Source organism: Staurois parvus, unplaced genomic scaffold (assembly GCF_062004578.1).
Source record: "Staurois parvus isolate SC_StPar_1 unplaced genomic scaffold, SC_StPar_1.0 ptg000287l, whole genome shotgun sequence".
Lineage (NCBI taxonomy): Eukaryota > Metazoa > Chordata > Amphibia > Anura > Ranidae > Staurois > Staurois parvus.
Genome location: NW_028318083.1, coordinates 26,392,199 through 26,419,172, shown reverse-complemented (window position 1 = coordinate 26,419,172; position 26,974 = coordinate 26,392,199). Strand labels below are relative to the sequence as shown.

At 39.7% G+C, this 26,974-nt stretch overlaps 1 protein-coding gene across 4 annotated transcripts in view; it reads left to right on the top strand.

Moving 5' to 3' along the window:
* NFATC1 (nuclear factor of activated T cells 1) overlaps positions 1 to 26,974 on the top strand; it is a 255,928-nt gene that overhangs the window by 52,166 nt on the left and 176,788 nt on the right. For all 4 annotated transcript variants that reach the window (XM_089682345.1, XM_089682343.1, XM_089682347.1 and 1 more), the window contains exon 3: positions 2,348 to 2,507. In XM_089682345.1, coding sequence (XP_089538471.1) covers positions 2,348 to 2,507 — 160 coding nt within the window. The remainder of the gene's footprint in view (positions 1 to 2,347; positions 2,508 to 26,974) is intronic.

Here is a 26,974-nt window from a genome sequence, read left to right as displayed (position 1 = left end):
GGGCCCCTTTGGGTGGACTCAAGTTAACCTACCAGTAAATGTTTGGGTTGTGGTAGAAAGCCCCCAAAAACATAGGGAGAATGTACAAGCTCAACACAATGTGTCCCCAGATAAAACTGAACCCAATATGCAAGAATGCATCCTTAGTACTTGGCCGCCATATTGTTCAGAATAATGATAATACTATACAGTGCAGCAATTGTTTTGGCTGACTATTGATGTGGGAACCATGTACTGGTCTTTATCTAACCATTAATTACTGATAATGATCAAGTAGGTTAATCAGATTTTGATTACCCCACACAAAAAACGAAGACACACATGTATGGGCAGTTAAATGTGTATGTAAATATCAAAGATTATGACTACCCAAAATTTGTAGTTGCATTTTCGGTAGCCAAAGGCATTGGGAGATTGAATCACTTGACAGCTTCATCTTGGTAGTCCTCTTGGCATGTTATGGCTGTGTCGCTACCTAACCACAAACCCACAACAGAGGCATAACCTTTTCACAGCTGGGCTTCCAAACTATTTCTTTATTGTAATTAATGGAGAGCCTATCTTGGAATCATGGCACTGTCAGTGGTTGTTGCAGTTGGGCAGATCTGGAAATTGCGGTGGGGTTCTTCCTTCTGTATCCTTGTAGAATTGCAAAAAGCCAGGACACAAAATACTTTTTTATGGAATAGACCTTTAAAGTCAATCATTTTCAATGGCCTGTCATTGAAGTTTAAACTGCATCTAAATCCAAGAAAAAATGTGTAATATTCTGTAGCTTATCAGGCCTCAGATTTGATGGCTTCATTAGTTTTATTTCTAGGCTTTTTTCCCTTCATTTTAATATGGTGATCCTATCAGTAGCACTTCTTACTTTAGGGTGACCGCATTCACTCTCTGTACTTTATCTATAAGGAAGCAGTTTTGTCAACCTAGGACATGAAGTGTCAGGACTCCTTTCCTCTCCTCTCCTCCATAGGGGACCGGTCTGTAGTCCACTTATATAAATGGGAATAAAAATACATTTATTCTGTATATTTCACAGACCTAAAGGCCAAATAGAAAGGTTTGTTGTTAAAAACCCCTTAAGAAACCTTAGGCTCAATAATAAAGCTTTACACCACAATAAGGATCAATAACTTCAGTCATTTGACTATAATTTTTCAAATGCATTGAACTGGAAAAAAACTGTTGCTTTGTAAAAAATTAAGATCCTTATCCTGGTGTTTTATGTTTTGTTAATTGAATCTCTTATATTTTTGATAATTGCATCATCTTCCTTATACTTAATTCTAGAGATTGATGATTAATGGTTTCCCAGTACATGATTCAAAATACTGAATATTGTGAAATGATTAGACCATGTATGTCTGTTATTACTAAACTACAAAGAGAGACTGTGAAACACCACTCTAAAATGTATGGTTAATAGTTTATTTCTTTCATATAATATTTTATCATGGTTGAAAAACATTTTATTTGGAGTAAATCCACTGTAAATAAAAAAAAAAATGAATAGTAATGTATTGATGTCTTTAATGGCTCTATTTGTAAGTCAAACTCAGTTTAGCAAGTAGGTGGAGGAAACTGTGAAACCACTTGGTGCTTTTCGAAGTAGACAACAATGTGGGAAGAGTTAAAATACATATTCAGTGCATTTTTACAATCAATACACAATCTCCCATGTTTATAAAACCCTGCAAATATAAAAAAAATCTGCTAATTATCAGCCCTACCTGCACTCTCCCGTGCTGAATTACAGAACACCTCCCCTTGTGTTATAATGCTGAGGAGAGAGGAGGTGTTCTGGAGTCCCATTGGCAAGAACTCAGGCAAGGCTAAATTTCAAACTGTACCTACATTACAGCTAAACCATTTTGCTGAGGACAAAGTACTACCAAATGTGTTTGCATTACTCAGGGAATGAAAAATATAAAATGTACTAAAAGATAAATTAGGCTCCCCTGTGTATAACATTTATCCATTGTTTGGTTGCTTTTATATTAATACGTTCGCTTTGAGGACGAGTAAAAGCAGTTAGATTGTGGAAAGGGAAACAATGCACACAGAATTTCCATTGAGTTAAGCAGCCTAATAGCCAGCGTATTATCAGCGGCTGTGTGCCTCTTCATCTTCATGAAGTGGAAAGAGGTTTTGGCTGCTTCATGGCCTTTTAAATTACTTATGTCATGGCATTAGACCTATTGATGAAATTTTAAATGTAAGATAGTGAAAGATGGCCTGCTAATCATGGTCTCTAAAGTAATAGTGCCAAATTCCTGTGGTGTGGGATAATACATTTAGTGTTAATATTTAATCACTGTTAAATAGCTGTTCTTTTCCATTACAGCCCCTCTCTGCCGGCCCTTGATTGGCATCTGCCATCCCAGTCAGGACCTTATGAACTGCGAATTGAAGTGCAGCCCAAATCTCATCACAGAGCTCATTATGAGACGGAAGGAAGCCGAGGGGCGGTGAAAGCATCTACGGGAGGCCATCCCATTGTGCAGGTATGCATGTGATAGGACACCCTGTTTATCTTGGCTGTGGTTCAGAAACACTTTTTTATAATGATGGGCAAAGTAGAGAGATGAAATGTACTTTCCCAGATGTCACAAATGAGCTTGTTGTGAATTTAATCAAATACCTACTGTACAATACTTACTTTGTTTTCTTTAACAGTCATAAATTACATGCACAAAGTATTTTAAAAACCAGTCTCATTTATGACATCAATTCTTAGAATGCAAAGGGGTAATGATACACTGAATACAAAACTTGTCCTTCGGGGAAAAAATGTCTTTCAAATGTCATTTGATGACATCATGTTAGCCATGGACTGGACCAAAGTATAGCACTTTGTGGTAGTGGCATAGAACCAGGATTTTATCTGCTCACTAGTAATTGCCCCCTCCCACCAAGAGGTTATATTTATCTTGATCATCAATGTAGGTCCTCCTTTCTTTTTTTCCTTCAAGTAGGAAACTGGAAGTGATGCAAGAAAAACAAATGCTTTGGCGTTACATGTGTCTGTGTTTTGTTCGTTAAAATTAAAAACGACTTAAAAAAATACTTAGTTAACTGAAGGGCAATTCATTGCACATTTTGAAGGCAAAAGACAGATTCAACTCTCAGACAAAGGAGTCTTGTATTTTGCAACCTTGCAGTTATGTCCACTACAGTAAGACATTAAATGTATCCCTTTATTTTTTTGTTTTTATGCACAAAATTATTTTTTCACAGAAGTAGTGAAGAGGTTGCTATTGTGATCACCCCCTTCATTTGCAGCACAAATGTCCTGCCACTTTGATACCTGTACCATTGTGTACACCTGTCCATTTCAGTATTGTAGTAGGACACTTGAAAGGTATACCACCAACCTTTTACATTAGTTACAGAAATTTAGATATTTACGCTTCCTTTATGATGAAAAAGAGCAAGACCTATGCTTAGGCCTGTCCTAAGGATTCTGACACTTTGGTCAGTCCATTAACTAGTTGCCGACCGCAGATAGCCGAATGACGGCTGCACTGCGGCCGGCCAGTTCTGAGTGGACGTCATATGACGTCCTCCCAGAACGCGCTCTCCTGCGCGCCCCAGGGGGTAAAAGGCCAATCACAGCGGCCTTTTACCACGTGATCAGTGGTGTCCAATGACACGCTGATCAGAGGGAAATGCAAGTGCCGGTTCTCGGCTGCACTTTCCTCACGCTGTCAGATCGTGAGGAAAGTACTGCCGAGAACCGTCAGTTGTCAGAGCGGGGATCGGCACCGATCATCAGGGCACTGATGATCAGTGCCCTGATGATCGGTGCCCAGCAGTGCCACCCGCAAGTTCCGCCCACCTGTGCCCAGCAGTGCGCCCACTAGCTCCGCCCACCTGTGCCCAGCAGATCACCCACCTGTGCCCAGCAGTGCACCCACCTGTGTCACTCTGCAGTGTCACACACCTGTGCCCAGAAGTGCCACCTACCTGTGCCCAGCAGTGCCACCCACCTGTGCCCACCCACCTGTGCCCACCCACCTGTGCCCACCAGTGCAGCCCAGCAGTGCTGCCAGTCAGTGCCACCAGTCAGTGCCCAGCGGTTGTGCCAGTCAGTGCCGCCAGTCAGTGCCCAGCAGTGATGCCAGTCAGTGCCGTCTATCAGTACCCATCATCAGTGTCACCTATCAGTGCTGCATATTAGTGCCGTCTATCCGTGACACCTCATTAGTGCTGTCTATCAGTGCCGCCTATCCGTCCCACCTCATTAGTACTGCCTATCAGTGCCCTTTAGTGCTGCCTATCAGTGCCCATCAGTGCCGCCTATCAGTGCCCATCAGTGCTGCCTCATCAACGCACATCAGTGAAGGAGAAAAATTACCTGTTTGAAAAATTTTATAATAGAAACAAAGAAACTTTTTTTTTTTTCTAATTTTTTGCACTTTTTTTATTTATAGCGCAAAAAGTAAAGTGCCCAGTGGCGATTAAATACCACCAAAAGAAAGCTCTATTTGTGAGAAAAAAATGATCAAAATTTCATATGGGTACAATGTTGCATGACCGGAATTTGTAAATAACTGCTGCTTTCCAAAAAATAAAGATCCTTGGCTTGGTGTGTTGACTTTGTGAATTGAGCCTATAGTATAGAAGGCTTTTCACATACTGCAATACATTTGTGGATTTATTTAAGGAGGTAATTCAATCGTATTTCATCTCTCTTCTTATTTGGCTGTACTAAACTGAAATCTGATTTGTTGCAATGAGTTAGAAGATTTGGCATCTTGTCATTGAACTTTGTACTACCATTTTTATAATCTGGATTATAATATACTGTATTATCCTATAATTGATGTTTGAATTCCTTTGTTAAAATCTAATCTAATCTATTAGATGTCTAAATAAGATAAATTAAAAGATCTTTCCAGACTGAATAATGCTTGAAAGTGTGGCAGATGACATGGTATTCTTTACTCATAAAACAATATTTTATGCAGTAGTTAGTACACTAAGGCCTCTTGCACATGGTACTGATGTTTGAGCATCTGCTTTTTTGGACGTAATTTCAGGCATTTGGTTTGAGCATATTCGTGTGTATTTGTGCGCATATACACATTCACACACACAATATTTTCTTGGGGAAATTTCAATACTATTTATTCTCATATGCACATATTTGCACGCAAAAGCGTGAACATGTTGTAAATTATTGACCAAAGATGCAGATTTTCCTATTTTTTTTATTATTGAAGAATACACGGCGCTTCTTTATGTAAAGGCACATTGTAAATAATGGGCTACATTTTACCTCAGTAAAGAAAAAAAAATGTTGAACTGAGCTTTTTCAAGCTGCAGTGTGCAAGAGGCCTAATATGAAAAGCAACATGTCCTTAGGTGATCGCAGCTGAAGTGGGAGTGGGTACCTGTCAAATTCGGGTACCCCCTCCCCAAAGGTGCCAATCCTTAATGGGAGTGGAGGACAAAGCATTAAAGCTGAACTTCCCCTTTTGGGTGGAACTCTGCTTTAAGGAATGAGGTAAACCTCTGCTGACTTCTATCATGCAGTCATATTTAAGCAAAAAAAAAATGTTTTAATTTTCTTTGCACATCATTGGGTATTCTTTGCAAAGTGAAATTTCACTACATTTGTTAATCTCTGGGAAAAATTTCCTTGCAAAGTACAACTTCACTTGCAAAGTGAATAGCCAATTTGCCTATAGTATATCACCCACTATATCTCACTTGTGTTACTTTGTTTATGGACAAATATATTCATTTCTGAGATCTCTTACAACCTTTTGTAAATTGACATACATGTGTTGTCCCTGTTAAAGACTTAATAAAAATGATTGCAATTGAATACACCTTGAACTCTAACTTAACTTTACAACATATAGGGAATAAATCAAATTGACTTTATTCTCTAAATGTTAGTTTCTCATGATACACTGATTATAAGTCCTGAGTTCAATATTTTGTTAAAGTTATACCAGAAAAAGATATAACAGTTAAAAAAAAAGACCCTCAGCTATACCCTAAATAAAATATGCAACATGCAAATTAAGGAATGTATAACATTTTTTTAATATAATGTTTAATTTGATCATATAATAGTCTTTAGAAATGCTTTAACACAAGTCACACAACTTTCACCCAAGATTTACACATTTTTCTAGTTAGACATTATTGGGGAAAATTTGTAAATTCTGGGTAAACATTGTATGAATTTTGTGTGAAAAAATGTATAAATAGACCCCATAGTGTTTTTGGTCATACAAATTAAAGGGTAGTTTATGTAGGCACTGCATGTATTTGCTTCAGATGCAGAAGGTTAGAATAAAGGCTTGTACACAAAAAACAAAAAGGCTATTGGTGCATGGTATATTAATAATGAATTGGCTGAATTACTCCATATTTACTCCATAATCACCAGTGCTCAGCAATGTGTTTTCCTTGCAAGGGCGGACTGACAACTCATGGGGCCCCTGGGCAATAGGGGATCATGGGGCCCTTGTGTCCTTGCCAAAACTCAAAAAAGCCTATGAAAAAGGTACCAGGGGCAACTCATGGGGCCCCCTACTGACCCCGGGCCCTCGGGCAGTGTCCGAGTTTCCAAATGGTCAGTCCGCCCCTGTTTCCTTGATGAATGTCACATTGTGCCACGCCTAATAAAATATACTATACACTGGTCCTGTGATATGAGTCCTTCAAGAATACCTGTACACTCTATAAAGTGAGGTCCAATGCTATCACATTTAAAATGAGCATCACATGCACATAATTCCATTGCATTATGCTCTTGTTCGTAAACAGCTACTGAAAATAAGTGTTGTTTTTCAGTGTTTTATTTAAACATAATTTCGTTGGAGACAAAATAGTTTATCGACCTCAAAATCGCTGTGTTAAATTTAAAATTAGCTTAAAACATAGTGAAAACAATAGAGTTGAATTGTTTGTCTCAAAAAAAAATAATACTGAAGCTGAAATTAAAATGACATACAGTTAACTAGGGCTAGCTATCCCTCTCCCCTGATTAACCTTTGAAAAATGTAGACAGCCTTTTACACATTTCCCCCATTCTGTTTGTTTTTGCTATAAAAAAAAACAGTTTAAACTTCAGAATTATGTAGCTGTTATAGACTAAATACAGTGTAATGTGAGCATACTGCAATCCCTCATCATTCGGCGATGATTATGTCTGCTTTCTTAGTCGTACTTTGTTTTTTTTTCCCTTTTTTTTATATACACAAGATAAATTTGTCATATACTGCACACCTAGAAAATAAATCCTCTTTCTGCGTGGGCTGGAAGCAGAAAATGCATCTTAACCATTCTTTGCGGTTTGAATATGCGATGAACAGGAAATGTTTTGAAACAGAACCTGTTAAAATAAATAAGAAAAAAAAAATAGGTAGATGGATGGATGCATTTTTCCATATAAAGCCAAGCAAAATTGAATGGTGAAATATATGTAAACAATATTGAAATGGACCATGATACATTATTTGGGGAGACAATACTCTGCCAAGACTATTATATGTCAGTGTTTAAGCAGCATGTAAATACTTTAACTTGTGTGCTAGGTGAAAATAGGAGAAGTAGATGCAAATAATTTATTTGATTAGTTGGCATAAAGCAGACAACTGAGCCAATAAACAACCTATCAAACACAGAGCAGAAAGCTCAACTCAGAGCTTGGTGACCAGGTAAGAATGTAAAGAATGTCTTGAAAAACTTATAAACAAACTAAGCCATATGATATATTTTTGACACTGGATAAGGGTTACAAGATTTTTTTTTTTTTAAAGTCCTCCAGGTTTTAAAACGGGATTCATTTTAGAGCTAACAATTTCAAAATGTAATCCTACTTTTGTGTCTTCTCTGGTCATGTGCCCCCTAGGCCCTGATTCACACCTGAGAATTTTGTAGCTTCAAAATTCTCAAAATTCTCTTGTGTAAATACAGCCTAATATCTACAGTACAGCGCTAGGCACTTGTTGTTTCCTTGGGGGCCAGTTAATGCAGCTGAAGTATCATTTTTAAAGATTACAGCCACTTCTTTTGAGATTTGTTATGGCTTTCTCATACTAGTCAGATGTTTTTGCAAAAATGTAAGTTGTCCATTTTGGTGGTAAAGCAAATTCAGCAAATAATGTCAGCACTAGTATTTTCTTTGGTTTAAACCTGCATAAGCTGCAATGCTAATGATCATATTGCAGTTGAGGGAATTTTAGCAGACTTGACTGGTTTGTGTAGAGTACAGAGCTGCTAGTTTGCATGACATTCACTTTCCCTTATAGGCTAGGCCATAAGACTGCAGGACTTCCAGTTTGGTAAATCTTGCAGCTATTCACTAAGGAGATCTTTCTTTTCTTTTGAGAGCTCAAATGCCTTGATAGTACCTGGGAGCACCACTTCTACTTTTTTAAAACCAGTTTTAAAATGCATTTCAAAGTGGAACTTTAAAGAGAAAATAGCAAACAGACAGGATTTCTAATGTAGAAGAGACATACTATGTCTCTTCTGCATTAAAGTTCCTTACCTGCCTGTACGTCCTGCAGTGCGCACAGAGCTCAGTGTACACTTAAGGAATTCTCCTGCAATGAAAATGGCCAAAGATCAGTACCCACAAGACGACTGGCTTAAGATGTTGGTGGCCGGTTGGAGGCTTCAGGACACTGCACTGCTGGAGAAATGGTGAGTAGAGTTCCACTTTAAGTTCCATAATTATTAACAGCATAGACAATCATAACTTTATAGATATAATATAATTAATCAGTTTGATGCACAAAAGTTCAGTTTTTTTGTCTAAACGTAGAAAGTATTCCGGGTACCATTTTGAAGTCCTATATAATCTAATCCTTTCAATCATATAGGAACATAAATATCACAGCTTCCCATCTTTCCTGGCTACTACTACTGGGTACACCAGTCCATTTCAGTAATGCAATTCCTCCCCAAGTCATTCTACATTCTGCACAAAACTTGTTCATATTTTGAAAAACATCAAGACCCTAAGGTTTTACACAGTCCAGTCAGTTCATCAACAATACAGACAGTTAGCGATATATGTCATCAACACAGTACAAAGTTTTGACTCAACATTAGCACACGTTGAGATACTTGGTTGCATTAAAATTAGTGACTGCATTTTTTTTTTGTTGGAAACAGAAGGGCTAATCTGGATCTTAGTTTCTCTCCAGTTTTACAACACTGGTCAGAGTAATCACATTCGAGAGGTCAAACTATATATGATCGTATTATATGAACACATTAAGATTCCTAATCTGGAGAGTTTTCCTTGAATGATACAGAATCTCAAAACCCCCATTTTTTTAATCCTTATTAAGGCTAGGTTCACATCTGTACGGATGGTGCTGCTGTGGATCCGTACGAAAATCCGCACAACCCGCAGAAAGAAATGTGGACCCGCGGGTGGTTGCCATTATTTCTAATGGCACGCCACCCGCACTGGAAAACGCAACTGTACTGGGAACTGTTCCTGTGCGGGCTGCTGTTTCAAAAGAAGTGCAGGGACTTCTCTGCATGTCACGGGGCACGGTAGTCCATTCAAATGAATGGGCTCTCGTACCCACGCAAAGCGCAGCCCGCATGGCTGCATATATGTAAACTAGGGCTCAATGTAATTGTAGTTTTCACGTAAGGCCCCTTTCACACAAGCAGTGTGATCAGGTCCACCTGTCCGTTTTTCAGGAGGACCTGATTGGACCTTCCATTCTCCTCTGTAGGTAGTCAGATGTAAACGGACTTAGTCTGTTTACACCCAACTACGTCTGATCCAATCTGATCTGACAAAAACAAATGGAAGGGGATCCATTCCCCTCTGTCTGGCCAGATCAGATCGGAGGGTAGTTGGGTGTAAACGAACAGTGGGCCAGTTTACATCCAACTGCAAATATACAGTCAGGTCCATAAATATTGGGACATCAACACAATTCTAACTTTTTTGGCTCTATACATCACCACAGTGGATTTGAAATGAAACGAATAAGATGTGCTTTAACTGCAGACTGTCAGCTTTAATTTGAGGGTATTTATATCCAAATCAGGTGAACGGTGTAGGAATTACAACAGTTTGCATATGTGCCTCCCACTTGTTAAGGGCTCAAAAGTAATGGGACAGAATAATAATCATAAATCAAACTTTCATTTTTTAATACTTGGTTGCAAATCCTTTGCAGTCAATTACAGCCTGAAGTCTGGAACGCATAGACATCACCAGACGCTGGGTTTCATCCCTGGTGATGCTCTGCTAGGCCTCTACTGCAACTGTCTTCAGTTCCTGCTTGTTCTTGGAGCATTTTCCCTTCAGTTTTGTCTTCAGCAAGTGAAATGCATGCTCAATCGGATTCAGGTCAGATGATTGACTTGGCCATTGCATAACATTCCACTTCTTTCCCTTAAAAAACTCTTTGGTTGCTTTTGCAGTATGCTTTGGGTCATTGTCCATCTGCACTGTGAAGCCGCGTCCAATGAGTTCTGAAGCATTTGGCTGAATATGAGCAGATAATATTGCCCGAAACACTTCAGAATTCATCCTGCTGCTTTTGTCAGCAGTCACATCATCAATAAATACAAGAGAACCAGTTCCATTGGCAGCCATACATGCCCACGCCATGACACTACCACCACCATGCTTCACTGACGAGGTGGTATGCTTAGGATCATGAGCAGTTCCTTTCCTTCTCCATACTCTTCTCTTCCCATCACTCTGGTACAAGTTGATCTTGGTCTCATCTGTCCATAGGATGTTGTTCCAGAACTGTAAAGGCTTTTTTAGATGTTGTTCGGCAAACTCTAATCTGGCCTTCCTGTTTTTGAGGCTCACCAATGGTTTATATCTTGTGGTGAACCCTCTGTATTCACTCTGGTGAAGTCTTCTTTTGATTGTTGACTTTGACACACATACACCTACCTCCTGGAGAGTGTTCTTGATCTGGCCAACTGTTGTGAAGGGTGTTTTCTTCACCAGGGAAAGAATTCTTCGGTCATCCACCACAGTTGTTTTCTGTGGTCTTCCGGGTCTTTTGGTGTTGCTGAGCTCACCGGTGCATTCCTTCTTTTTAAGTTTTATGTTCCAAACAGTTGTTTTGGCCACGCCTAATGTTTTTGCTATCTCTCTGATGGATTTGTTTTATTTTTTCAGCCTAATGATGGCTTGCTTCACTGATAGTGACAGCTCTTTGAATCTCATCTTGAGAGTTGACAGCAACAGATTCCAAATGCAAATAGCACACTTGAAATGAACTCTGGACCTTTTATCTGCTCATTGTTTTGGGATAATGAGGGAATAACACACACCTGGCCATAGAACAGCTGAGAAGCCAATTGTCCCATTACTTTTGGTCCCTAAACAAGTGGGAGGCACATATGCAAACTGTTGTAATTCCTACACCGTTCAACTGATTTGGATGTAAATAACCTCAAATTAAAGCCGACAGTCTGCAGTTAAAGCACATCTTGTTCGTTTCATTTCAAATCCATTGTGGTGGTGTATAGAGCCAAAAAAGTTAGAATTGTGTCGATGTCCCAATATTTATGGACCTGACTGTAGCAGAGTGGGCTGTGTCCGTTTCCACCTTTCATATATGGATCGTACACGGACCTGCCATCTGCCCACTCCACTTAACTCAGCAGGGGATCAATGGACAGGTTCCCTGCTGAGCAAAAATTGATCTGGCCAGTGTGAAAGGGGCCTAAAATTTGGGAGGAGAAAAGGTAAACATAAGGTTAATTTCACAAAGCTGCCTAATCATAATCTCCTGCAGCCTCTTTGCATCCAATTCCTGTCTGCATGTCATTTCTCAGGGTGGGTTTCCTGATGGTGAGAATGGCTGCAACTGCTTGTGATCCCTATTAGGAGAGCAGTAGAGCATGTGACAGGGTGACCACACAGGAGAATGATTGGGAAGCATGAACAGAATGTTGTCACTCTATAACAGGAAGTGCCTTCACAAAGACGTTTACCAGGTATTCCTATAAAGAAAGTAGCACCTTTAAAACTTTGAAAATGTTTAACTACTTTTGAAATGACCATAACATGTTGAAGCTTCTATGAGATTGTAGTAATTGGGTTTACATATACTTTAAGCACTTTTTATAGCTAACTAGTATATTTAGCTGCAGAAATGTGTATCAGGCCAAAATAAAAGACAGTTTGGAAAGGACAGAGTGAGCTAAATGTTTCATATTATTATAAAGTATCATTTTCATTTTATGCGTAGTGTTCTCTCATACTTGCAAATCTACTAGGACAGGTAAATAAGCTGTGCACAACTGCTGTTCTAATTATAGTTCAGGGTCAAGGAGAAAGTTTAATTACAACTCATTTGAAACAAGGAGAATATTTTTGTAGCTGTGAATCACAAGGAAGAGGAGGTAGAGCTGGAATGGTAGACTGAAAGGAAACCCTCTAAATTGGTGTCTGTAGCTTCGTGTTTTCATTATCCGTTACCTGTAATTTATGTTGGGGTAATGCACAAATTGCTAGCCTGTACCCCACCCATCTTTCCTTGGCACTCACTCCTGCACACATTAACTGAAAAGGCCTGTGTCTATTGTCCATATGCTTCTATAATGTATCAGAGGTGCAAAAAAAAAAAAAAAGACATTAACACACATCTGTGAGCCAGGATGCAATTATTATATGTAATGAAGCCAAGCAAACATACCACAAAGCAGACATTTTATAGCTCAATCATAAACGGCTGGCACTTTTTACCAGCAGCGCTGCACGGGTTATTGCCGTATGCACATGGCCAGCACTTGCCAAATAATACATTCACACATATTCAGCGTGAAAGAGATTACACTGGAGTCAATGATTTCATCAGCTGGAAAGAGTAAGTTTGATGGTTGGGATCACGCCAGTTGTCTCTGTAGTTTTCACCACTGCCTTTATTTCAATAAACATAAATAACAGATTGGAGATTCCAAGTGGCAGAACAATACTGTAGCATGTTCTACGGTTTCATTGGTCTTCTGATCGATCTCTACTTCTCGATATAAATTCCTCGGAGTTGGTTATATCATGTCTGGAGTTGCTGGAAAGATAATATCAGAAAACTCTCTGTGTAACACTCAAACAGACACATGGTCAAGGACTGGCTGCATATTACACTCAATTCACCCCTTAATCAGGTGCATGTGCTCATTCATGCATACAGCCAAACAGTGAATCCAATATTTGCAACTAAACACTTAATGTATGCAGACATGGTTAAAACATATCTAGAGCCCAAAACAAAATTATAATAATGTGGTGTAGCAAGCGTTAGATGTGGTGACTAGATGAGTGGTTCTTTTTTCCTTTTTTTTTTTTTAAACTGGTGATGCCACCAGTAACACTTTCCTATCTTGGGGAAATACATTTACTCCTCCACTGTATCTACAGAGGAGCGACATACCCACACTTGGATGGCACCTATGGAGGGAGTAGTGTTAGATGGTCTAGTAGATTTTTTCCTTTTGGGATAAAGGCATTACCTAACTGAATAAAAGCTCCTGTCCATGTTAAATGGTTTGTCTAAACCCTCTAACTGCCACTTTTGGTCTGAAATTGAAATATAACGTACTTAAAGTGATATTAAAGGCATTTGTTTGTCAAATAACAAGTATGTCATTATTACCTGCACTGTGTAGTGATTTGGCACATAGCAGCCCTGTTCCTCCTCTTCTCGGGTCCCCCGCCAGTGCTCCTGGCCCCTCCCTTGTACCAAGTGCCCCCTATGGGGGCACTCAAGCAGGCTTGCTCCCAAGCTGCTGCTCTGCATGTCCATTCACACACAGAGCCGCAGCTCGGCCCAGTCCCCTCTCTCCCCTCACTGGCTGTGATTGACATTGGCTCCCACTGCTGTCTCAGCCAATGATAAGGGACAGTCCTCGGAGAGCCAAGGCTCTTGTGCACATCGCTGTTTCGCGATGGAGCTCAGGTAAGTATTTGTGGACCACTGCACATAAAATAATTTTTACCTTAAAGCAATTCTAAGGTTTAATTTTTTTTTTAAATAACAAACATGTCTATACTTACCTGCTGTGTGCAGTGCAGTCTGGATCCTTCTCTTCTCGGGTCCCCCGCAGGCTCTCCTGGCCCCTCCCTTCTGTCGGGTGCTCCCACAGCAAGCAGCTTGCTATGGGGGCTCCCGCTGCTCTGTGTGTCCATTCACACACAGAGTTGTGGCTTGGCCCTGGCCCCTCTCTTCTCATTGGCTGACTGGCTGTGATTGACAACAGTGGGAGCCAATCTCTCCCGCTTGCTGTCTCAGCAGAGACAGGGGGCATCCGAGGCTGTCATTCACATCGCTGGATCATGATGGGGCTCAGGTAAGTATTAAGGGGTCAGCGGGTAAAAAACCTTCAGCCTGCACAACCACTTTAATGCATAGAATGTATGAGAGTAAAAAACCTTGAGCCCTTACAACCACTTTAACATACTTAAAGCTATTTTACAGGGGAATTCAGAAAAACAAAGACTGCTGTGTAAATTCTCTGGACAGTTTGCATCATATATGTAATTTTTGATTTTGCCCCTAGTTCTTAGTGTTTCAGTTATCGTTTGTGCAAACATTAGATTGGAAATGCGTGATTTAAAAAACTTTGCCAGATGTGACGATTGCAAATTTTTAGAAACTGCTCAGCTCTTGGGATTTTTATTTACTACCATTTCTGGATTTTTGAAGAAAATGAGGTGAAAAGAATTGAAAAAAAAAATTCAGAGGGAAAATAGTAAAGCTTCCAGTGCCATTAAAATGGTACAGGAAACTGGTGCAAATGCCCGTTTCAGGTCTATCTGCTCTACCTGCGCCATGTTCATTTCCAGAGTGAAATAGAAACTGGCAAGGAATCTGTACCTAATTAACATTAGGATCACAGCAGTTTTCAATATAGAAAACTTCTACCATTCCTCACCATATTAGTATGTGAACTGTCCACTGGTAGACCTGACAGACAGACAGACAGGGAAAGCTTCTTTTTCTACCTGTATGCTTGGCTGTTAACCCCGGCAAACACAGAATTGTGTTCCTCCTAGCTCTCAGCTGAGTGGAGTGGGTGGGCAGAGGGAGCCATAGCAAGCAGTTTCAGCTTTCCATGCTGTGTCTGGTGCAGACACTGCAAAGAAACACCCTTTGACATGGAGGCAGCAGCGGGAACCATTGGCCTGAACAGAGGCTAATATCTCTTAAAGATTCCATTTGGGAGATCTCCCTACTGAGCCCTGCTGCCACCTTCCCCCCATTGTTGTGCTTTTGTTGCATGGTGGTGTGAGATCCTTTAACTAATATACCATATATCATTGCATAGTTATGCTTGCTGAAGTGGTTTGAGAGAACTGTTTTCTGTTAGCTTACCACAAAGTTTTCTCAGCTTTACATTAATAAGCCATGTGGTGGATGGGTATTGTAACCACTGAATCACATTCTTTTGTAGAAAATTTAAAAAGTTTATATTTTGGGGGTAAAAACATGTGCAATGCAGTGGCTTCATCTTCTACATCTAAGGACAAATCCAAAGTTGAGGACAGTATTATGAATCATGTTCCCTTGAGTTGTGTGCATACAGTTCTGATTTAGTGCAGAATTTTTCTTGTAAGGTTTTGGTCTAGTTTTATATCTTCTTACAGTGTTTTACTTCCTGTTTTATTAAATAGCGGTATGACCTAGTAAATCACGTTGGCTACTTTTATTACAGTTTTCTTACAAATAAACATGGTCACCATTGTACTTAGAAAGTTAATGCTTTATTTTACTGAAATGGCAATGCACATCTTAATAGTTGCTGAATAAAGCAGTGCGTGTGTCACCTCTGCTTTCAATAAGCTTTGCATGCAGTCATAGTGTAACCTCTGTCATACAGACAGGCACCCTTGCACATCATATATTTTGAAGAGGTGTGAACTATTTTTGTGTGCGCATGTAAAAAAATCACTTGCCATAAAGCAAAATGAACAAAGAACAGATGTCCACTGCACAAAGGACAAGCCATTTTTATCACTTAATTCATTTATTTTGGTTACACGTAAAAGAGATCCATATGAAAGCCATACAAGAGAATATATGCAGCTGACTTCTCAGATTAATATTGTTGTGTGGAAGCCATGTATAGCTTGGCCCAGCCAGCAACTAAACGCACAATTATTTTCAGTTTACCTGCCAAGTGCTGGGCATATAACATGAGGCAAGCGATACATTTTTTTATAGGTCTGGCTATAACTAACCATCTATAATATCTTACTTAGGGGGTTGCTTGCTTCTAAGAGGTATCTATAAGGTCTGTTAGTATTTAATATACGATCAATCATTATTACAAAACTAAATAGCAAGAAGACATTTTCTTAAAAAAAAAAAAAATGTGGGCTTCTGTTAAAGTCACCAGTCAGCATATGGGAAGCATTAGTAGCTGGACTGTCTGCATTTGATGGATTTTTTTTAGGATTTTCTTCTAAATTGATAACTTCACAAAATACACTGATCAACAACAATAGATCATGTGCAGAAATGCTAACAGATCACATCATATAAAGTTTTTGTTAACAACTGGAATCACATTGACATGAATAGACTTTGTGATTACCCATACCTAAGCCACATTTTTGTGATCACTTATGCCATTAAATGTTTAATATTGTGCTCACATGCAGTCATGCACCCACATACCTGAGGCCTTTTTGTGGTTAAAGTGTGGCCTTGGGCCCCAGCAATCAGTAGTGAAGCATTCATTTGTGCCTTTGATAGTAATAATCTCTAGCAGTTTCATGTAACACGCCCCTAATCTCTGACTGTCTCCTACTGCATGACCTCAGTCTCTACCCCTGTAGAACAGTCTATGACCTTTTCTTCTAGCAAGCCTAAAGTCTATGACAGTCCTCTGAAATAAATATTATACGTGCCCCTCTGGAAATTATTATTATTACAGGCACTTTAGTATAGTAGGGAAAGGCATTGAAGCTCTGTCAGGATTTTATTGCAGTAAAGTAGAGAAGGGTTAGAAAGTTTATTAAAATTTTAAAGTAACTAAAGGCTTATATTTGTCTATGTCCATGTGTGTATGTCAGTCTAAGTGATCCCCAAATCCAGATACAAAGGGGGAGATTTACTAAAACACTCAAAAACTGGTGCAGTCATGCATGATAGCTTCTAACTTCAGCTTGTTCAATTAAGCTTTGACAATAAAATCTGGAAGTTGATTGGTTTCTGATCAACGTTGTACCAGATTGTACACCATGCAGTTTTAGTAAATAACCCCCTATGTGATGCACATGCTTTATAAAGAAAAACTAAAACTTTCTTTACTTTCCCTGACTGAGCCAAATCCTCCTTCGTTGGTGTTCGCTGCCCCTACCCCTAGACACTGCAGCTCACAGTGGGTGGATTCTGCAACAGAGACAGTGCTATCAATCCAGAAATCAGTGGACAGAACTAGTTGTGTCCAGGTGCTGACTGACAAGATACAGATTTGTGAATCAGCAGTGACAGTGCTGTGGCCATGCCTCTGCAAGTTTTTTTTCATCCCAGCAGGCACAACTTACATGAGTGTGGCAACTCTGCTTTTAATTCAGGAGCAGGGCAGCATTGTTGCCACCCCATCACAGAAAGCTGCATTAAGTGGGCTTCACTGGCAGGTTGAAAAGATATTTGTGGGACTTTGCAGGGAGACTAAATAAAACGTTTAATTGCAGATATACATGTAATTAAATGCTGCAGGATAATTTTTTTTGCAATGGGAGATCATAGTACTACTTTAATAATAATGTGTCTTCCTGTTTTAGGACACCTGTTATTTCACTTCTTGTCCTGGTGTCATAGAGGTAAAAGCTGAAGGGAATCTCATCAATGAGACAGAACAAAAAAGATTGCTGAAAATGTTAAACCTTCTCTATTGTATTAAAAAGACGCACAATGTTTGATTGGATTTGGTCCTTACGTAGTGTCAGAATTACTAGTGAACATCTGCTGTTGGTCCTTCGTTTCTGTGGATTTTAAAAGGGGATAGAGAAACTATTATGATAAATAGGCAACATAAAGTTTTAATCATTCCAGCTTTGTGCTACTTATTCACAGCTCCATAATGACTAATAGGTGGGGTTACTACATGGTTATTGGTATCAAGATGGTGTTTTTCATGGTCTCTGTGAAATTGGGGAAAACCCTTCTGCTTATTGCATGATTTGGTAAACTGTGAATGAAATGACATGCAAGGCCTGCTTTATCTACCTAAACTGAGTGTATACAAGAGGGGAAATCCCTTATTCTCTCAGCAGGCATATGCTTGATTTAGTATATTTCAGATGAGCGCCCCCTTACTGCTCATGATGTCAGCTATGCAAGCGGAGATGAATAATGAATCTGTCAAAGTTTTCCATCCTATTGGATCCATGTGAAGACAACACTCATGTCTAGTATTACTTTCCTGCAAATATACATGCTTGATTAGAAACACACGCAGATCCATAACTCTGCTCAAGACTGGGCTCTCCCGCACATGGAAAACCTGGGTACTGGCCATCACAGTCCACCTCCACTCTTCATTGAGAATAAGAAAAAAAAAATCTGCCACACTCCAGTTCTTGCGGTATTGTTAGCCATCACTGCATTGACTGCATACATTGATGTCTCAACCCAAAACCAGCCTTCCTTGATGCGTTTCACCACTTCTGCCTTGCTTGCAAGGATAGGAGAAGTCAGTATGCAGTCATTGCACTGATTATTAGAAATAGCACAAGAAGAGTTAATTGGAATACCTGCTTGATCTCATTGTAAAGAGTAACTGCACTTTGAAAATTGCCCCCCATTTCATCCTTGCCCACCATCCTCATCAAGTTGGGGATTATTAAAACGGATCCCAGTTTTCAGATGAAATGGTCATCTCATTGCTGCAGCTGGTCTTGGACTGGGCAATGTACAGTTGTGACCAAAATTATTCAACCCCCAATGCTGTAAAGGGGTTTAGGGACTATAGTGTACATTTGGAATTGTATTCAGAATCAAATCCTACAAGGACGTTGTAACTACCCAAATGCAACTAAAATGACATCAATTGTTTATGTAATACAGTAGTAAATGGTTCTTATGTGGTTTCTTCATTGCCACAATTATTCAACCCCTTAAAGACTACCACTCTGAAGAACAGAGGTTCATACAGGTGCTTTCCATCAGGTATTGAAAACACCTGTGGATGTCACCGAGCAGCAATCAAGCATAATAAGCACCAATTAGGCAGCTTTAAAATGACTGTGATACTCAGCTCCTTCTAGACATTTACTGGTGTGGTTACAAACATGGTGAAGGCAAGAGAATGGTCCAGGAAGACAAGAGAAGAGGTGATTTCTCTTCACAGGAAGGGCAATGGCTATAAGAAGATTGCAAAGATGTTAAACATACCAAGAGACACCTTAGGAAGCATCATTCGCAAATTCAAGGCAAAGGGCACTGTTGAAACGCTACCTGGTCGTGGCAGAAAGAAGATGCTGACTTCGACTGCTGTGCGCTACCTGAAGCGTAGAGTGGAGAGAAGTCCCCGTGTGACTGCTGAGGAACTGAGAAAAGATTTGTCAGATGTGGGTACAGAAGTTTCAGCCCAGACAATAAGACGCACACTGCGTAATGAAGGCCTCCGTGCCAGAACTCCCAGGCGTACCCCCTTGCTGTCTCCAAAGAATAAGAAGAGTCGACTGCAGTATGCCAAAAGCCATGTGGACAAACCACAAAAGTTGTGGGATAGTGTTCTGTGGACTGATGAAACAAAATTAGAACTGTTTGGGCCCATGGATCAACGCTATGTTTGGAGGAGGAAGAACAAGGCCTATGATGAAAAGAACACCTTGCCTACTGTGAAGCATGGTGGAGGGTCAATCATGCTTTGGGGCTGTTTTGCTTCTGCAGGTACAGGGAAGCTTCAGCGTGTGCAAGGTACCATGAATTCTCTTCAGTACCAGGAGATATTGGATGGAAACGTGATGCAGTCCGTCACACACCTGAGGCTTGGGAGACGTTGGACCTTTCAACAGGACAATGATCCCAAGCATACCTCCAAGTCCACTAGAGCATGGTTGCAGAGGAAAGGCTGGAACATTTTGGAGTGGCCATCGCAGTCACCAGACTTAAATCCGATTGAGAACCTCTGGTGGGACTTAAAGAAAGCAGTTGCAGTGCGCAAGCCTAAGAATGTGACTGAACTGGAGGCCTTTGCCCATGAAGAATGGGCGAAGATACCCGTAGATCGCTGCAAGACACTTGTGTCAAGCTATGCTTCACGTTTAAAAGCTGTTATAACTGTAAAAGGATGCTGTACTAAGTACTAAGATTGAATGTCACTTGGGGGTTGAATAAAACTGATAATGCTGTGAGCACAGAAAAGACATTTGTGGTTATTTCATTATAACTGTTATGTTATATTTGTCTGACCTACAAGTGCCTCTTTAATGTAAATGTAAGCAAGATGACTGAATGATCAAAAGCAATGTCAAACTGGCCAAAACACTCAATTTCAGTGGGGGTTGAATAATTTTGGTCACAACTGTATAAATCATGCAGAGTTTCAATGACACTTCAAAAAGTTGCAGATCCATCACCCCGGCCATAGAGAATAATGGTGCTTGAGGTGCAAGATGGCAGCTTTTCTCTATGGCTGGACCAGTACCTGCACAACTTGTCACAAAATAAGAGAAGTACTTAGAGTGATGAAAACACTGCCTGGTATTGGACAGTCTACAGCAGTTAGAAGACCAGTGTGTTGGAGAATGAGGTCTGTATTTCTATTTTGCAATGCACAGAAGAGATGGGATAGTGTGTTTTAAAGTAATCCTGATAGGTGCAGCCTTGGATCTTTATTTCTTTTTAACTATTTTTATTGAAAAGAGAAGGCAGGTTCCAACATAGTCAGTTACATGGATACTGAAGGAAACAGCTTAAAATAAAACATGACTTCCATTACAGAGCTGACAAACACAGATACATCACAATAGTGTAATGAGGTCATGACTGGTAGATCAAGGGAACAAGTAAACATTAAGGCAGGGGAGACCTCGTATCAGAACCTCCAAGTCAGGTACGGTGTACAAGCAGCTGAGTTTGCACCTGGATCTTTATTTCAGAACTAAAATAAATAATTGAACAACCCTGGATCAACCACTGTTTACTACCTGATTTTGAAGCAACAGTGCTTAAGCCTTTGTAATGTAATCTAACCCATGGACCATACTTACTAAATATTAAGCAGCTGCACATCCTCTGGGGAACTCCTCACTACCTTCTATTCCCTTTCTGCCCTTTTTTCCCATTTCTAGCTTCTCTTCCTTCCACTTTTCTGTTTGTTTCTCTCCTATTGCACCTGACAATCTCTCACTATGACTCTCATACAGCAGAGCTTAGCGAGTCCATTTGTACGATGCAACCTGGGGCTAACCTCCATTGCAATTCTCATGCAGTGATTCAGTATCCACTGGAGAATGTCAGGATCTATCACACAGCTTAGTTGACTGGCCCTCAAGGCCACTATTCACATATTCTTTATTCATTATTCTATACTATTGATTGATAAGATGTAAGATGTTCCATTTGCAACCCAGGACTAAACTCAGTTTTGTAACCGTTGTAAACTAGACCTCCCTGGAAGTCTGCTTTGCATCTGATTCATGTTTGTTACCTGTTAAACCAATAAAATGTTTGAACAAGAAACATAAATAATTGAAGAAAGTGACTGAGATTGAGCTCTGCAATCATTTTTGCAGCAATTGTTTTCTTATTCTGGGTCACAATCCTGCGTAATGTCCTTTTACCTCTTTTGGTCAGTTGACCATGTTAACCGCACTTATGCTTATTATACAACGTTTTCCCAGAAACTGTATATGCAGTCATTACCTTTGATACTGTACCTTGCAACATGGCAAATAAATTGGCAACTTTAGTCACAGAGGCACCAACTAAGCAGGTACCAACAGTTTGCCCTCTTTGAAGCTCAGTAAGCTCTGACGTGACTCCATATTACTAGCAGTGCACGCAGTGAATAACGAAAGTGAGGCTTCCCACTCGCTAGCTACTGTAAGTGTCTCATCACACAGCGGAGGCAAAAGTGTTACATCACTTCCGCTTTCAACATGAAACGTGTCATCGCTTTCACACCTGCAAATCGTATAGTGTTTTCATTTTTTGTCTAACCCCTACATATACTGTGTGTGTATATATATATATATATATATATATATATATATATATATATATATTAACCAACACATTATGAATTTAATTTCCAAATTGCAGATAAGAGATATAAATAAGACACAAGTTCTACAAGTGCTAAAAAGAAATGATATATGAGACATCTAATGATCAGCACCCAACTGTGTGCTATCCCAGTCCTGCATAGTAACAGAATAAGAAAAAATCATTAAGTCTAATTCCGTTCAGTGATTCAGTTAAGTAGTGTGTGCTCACTCTTGTGCGTTCTTTGGCTTGCCTCCCTGTTTTGCTACTTGTTTGGAAGCATGAATGATATCATTAATAATCTGGCAGCTAGAGCTGCCGCTCGCCGTGAGGGCAGAATCATCATTCAAGCTGTTATCTTGCGGAACCTAAAAAAAAAAAAAAAGAAAGATACATATATGTAAGTATATCAGAATTACAGGGAAAGTTTAGCAGAGGGCTATCATACATGCATTATATCATGCTGTTATCATTCTTTCTAGCCACTTTACTTTATATGTGGCATGTCCAGGCTGTCTGTAATGGGTACAAATGAAACAGACGAATCCATTGTATGCAGAATGATGAGAATATGCCTCACCAGCTTTGCATTTTCTTCAAGCTGCTTTTCCTCAAAGGACAGAAAAGAAAGGCATGCCGTGTGAAACAAACATTAGGCAAATATGATTACAATGCATATAAATGAGGGAGAAAGGAATATTATAAGAAACTATACATTACTGACAAGTACATCCATTGTCAAAGTGAATCATTGTTATGTTTTTTTTTTTTCCTTGAAGGATTGTACTTTTTTGCAGGCTTTAGAACTAATGACAATAAAAACACATCATTAAAAAAATAGTTTTTCTCTTTATGCTCCTTTCCCAAGAGGTAGTGAAAGTGTTGACCAATGAAGTGTTGACTGATCGGCTGCAGCTTTTCTTTTTCTTTCATTTATTTTTTTGGCATGTTACTCTGATTAGGATTTGCATTACTGCAGTCAAAATGTAGTCAACGGCTTTGTGTGCATCGACTGCCAGCCTGCAGCAGTTAGAGGCATTACAAAAAGCTATTGTACTAGGCTGTGTGACATTTTTTAAACTTCCACATTAAGGCAGCAGTCATGTTTTACCTTTATGTGCAGTTTGTGTTCATTCAGAATATTAGAATGCAGACTGATGCTTTAATATATAAAACATGCTTCTTAAAATGTCCATTCAGTTTGTTACAAATTAGATATGGTGACATTTAAATACAGATTTGTAATATTAATATATTACTTAAATACTGTTCATGCCAGCTTGTTATAACAGTATGTAGTATTTTCTTTCCTATTTAACCATCTCACACAGGAAGCTGAATGGTAGTCCAGACAGCATACAATTACACCGTATGCACAAATACCTGCTCGCCACATATTTGTTATAACACTTTTTTATTTCCTGTTATGCCTCATGCTTAATTATGAACAGTTCTCCCATCAGCATTTGCAAAGTAAATGATGCCTTCATTTAATAAAAAGGTGCAGAGAATCAATCTGATTTCAGATAAAAACAGATAGGAGCAGTCTCTTACAATTTGTGAGTGGCTTCTGTAAGTTCTGCTTACTTTTGCGTATAGCTACATGGGTAAAGTTCAAAATCTGCCATGGAAAAGCGTGCTTTTTGGTGTTTTTAGATGTTTAACTGTTGCCTCCCAAATGCTTACACTGCAGATATAGAAGAACACCAATTAACACAGTCATATATGTATTGAACAAAATGTAAATGCAGTTAGTGTTAATATCTGACTTTGATATGATATCAACGCCTTGTAATCCCTGCAAAGCAGCACTAGGGTGCCAATCAAATGCATTGCTGATGGAGAACATGCTGACAGGAGGAGAAAGCTGAAGGATCAAAGGGGTGAGATCATTGGTCTGCTGCTGCTCCTACATTATCCATTGGCTGAGAATATGGAGGTGACATATCTGTGTTCTGTAACTGTAGGAAGGAAAAGGGAACTCGACATCCTGATTTTGCTATCTGGCATGGCCATATATGTCTCCGGACTAGCTGGACATACAAATCCATTGGCAGGTAAAACAGTACCCATATAGCATAACAACTGTGTAGTAAGCCAGTTGACTGGAGTTAACCTTAAGGCTCCATGCACACTAGAATATTTTGTTAACCACTTGCCGACCATGCAGAATAATGGCTACAGCGCTGTCATCCAGTTCTGGGAGGGCGTCTATTGACATCCTCCCAGAACCGCGCACACCCCAACCCCCCCATGTTGATCACAAATCACAGTAGAGGGCCAATCACAGCAGCCCTTTTCCACGTGCTCAGCTTTGTCCAATCACAGATAATCATGATGTAAACACACTTTGACAGTTATCAGCAGTACTTTTCTGTAAAAATGCTGCAACGCTGAAAAACGCAGTAAAATGTGGTAAATCGCTGAAAACCAGTGTTTTTGGATTTTTTTTTTGGTCAAAAAACCCGCTAAAAACAGCAAATGCAAAAAACACAGCTAAATGCTAATGTAAAAATGCTGAAAAACTCACGTTTTTAACATGACTTTACATAGCTAACGTTACCAGCATTATTAAAACGCCTGGTGTGCATGGAGCCTAAATGTTTTTTTTTCACTTGCAGTGGATTTTAACTGTAGGCTAAGCACAGACCAACCATAACATTAACATTGGTGCAATAAAAATTGGTCACGCTAAGACTCTGAACACATCACTGCCTTCAGTGGTAACTTGGGCTACTGGATTGGCTGCAGCATGGTCCAAGATGATCAGGATTGTGGCAGCCAAATTAAGGCTGATGTCACACGGGCAATTCTGCCACTAGAGACAAACTGCCAGTGGCAAAATTTCTAAAGACGTCTCTCTGTCCTTATGGAATAGTTCTCTCTGTAGCCAGATGCAGCAAGATCTTGACAAGAAAGGTCGCATACTAATGACATCATTCCTTCTAATCCAGTTTATTTAAGATCTGTATTTTTAACAGTTATGACCAAGCCACACGCTGATGCATTTCACCCAGGTAGGGTGTAATCATAAAGATGCAGGGTGATGTCACTCTATTGCTGGCCCGAATGCCGCTGAATCTTGATTGCTAGCAACAGGAGCAACATTTCACTCAGCTACAGCAGTGATTCCATAAGGACAAACAGTCAGCCTTTTAGCAATCCTGCCACTAGCGATTTTGACACATTTTCAGTGGCAGGATCGCTTGTGGCAGAGTCACTCATCTGACATCAGTCTAAGAAGTTTTTTTAGTTGCAGTTTTGATTAGAGAATAAAGCCATTTTCATGGCATATTTTAAACAGTGCCCAGCATCAACAGTAATAAGGAACCTTGAAACATACTTTGCATCAGGATGCAGAGGCACTTGGCTATATACATGGACACTTTCCTTGTAAATATTCAGTGTATTACAGAGGCTCAATGTACTTAAGCAAATGCTAAAGTAGACCTTGTGCTCAACATGCAAAGCCTGCTTATTTAACTAGGACCCCCTTCCCTTTGCCAAGACTGCACAAAACCTAAAAAAGTGTGTAAAAAAGTTAGATAATATGTGTACCATGCCCTCCAAATTTCGCCTGCGGCGCCTAGACGAGGGGGAGACATCACTATCCTGGCAAGATCCTTTGGGAGTACTGAGTAGCCAAGATCTCATAAGAAGATACTATTGCACTGTGCTGGATGTAGGTGATGTCACTCCTCTTCAGTACAGAAGCTAAGTATTTGAGCTAATGTTTTCACCCACAGTTTCTTGTGCAGCATATTTTAAAGTGGGAAAGGTGCTCAGTGAATAAGCAGACCTTGATTGTAGTGTAAGGTCAGCTTTAGGCTCTCATTGTTGCCAGGCCTAGATTTATTTTTCCTGCTCTCCCTAGGCCCACAGCCTTGTTGTGCCTCCCTCCTACTCAGTTGCTAGTCTTAAAGTATCACTTGTTTTTTAAACTTTTGGATAGAGTGGCGAGGGATTAGAACATCTGTTGGATTTTTATTTTTGTCTGTGGCCCCCATTAGGGAGATTCACCCTCTCTAACTGTCCTGTTTACTGTTATCACCTAAAGTGAAAGTAAAAAAAAATCCCACATTTTGAGTTGTCAACAGAACAGTAATGGCAGGGAAATCGTCAAATAGGGATTCCCTTACTTTAAAGGGATTTCATTTTACTACCTGCTGTGACCATGGAACAACAAATTAATTAACATCTTCCTCATAGGACACTGATGGCAAAAAAAACCCTGATAAGGGTTATAACCAACCTCATAATAGATCAAAATTGAAAAAAGATTAGCCTTTAGTTATACTTTAACATCACAATAACAAGATCAGATGTCTTAGCCATCTAAGGAATACTGAGGCTGCTGAAAGAATCAGAATGCTGGCCCTGTATCAGTGCATCTAGAAAAGTAAGGCAAATGGTAAGCTTAAAAAATGGTTACGAGCTGTCAGCTTAATCTGCTAGCAGTTCAGTTCTTGGTGTATGGACCTAGAGCAGGTTTAACATACACTATTCCACCAACAACAGTGCTCAAATTATGCAATAATGAATACCCAACATCAGTCTGAAATGTTTTATTGTACACAGCAATGGGCTACTGATAGCAACATGTGGGTCTCTCTGTGTGCCTTCCTTGGCAAGCCAGTGTAGGCCGTGGCCTGTGTTGACTATGCAGAAATCCGGCACTGCTTGCTGGTTATGAAAGCATGACAAACACAAACTTTGAATTACTCCTATATTACAGTCAAGCACTTTTAAAGAATTTGTTTTCAGCACTGTTCTTGCTAATC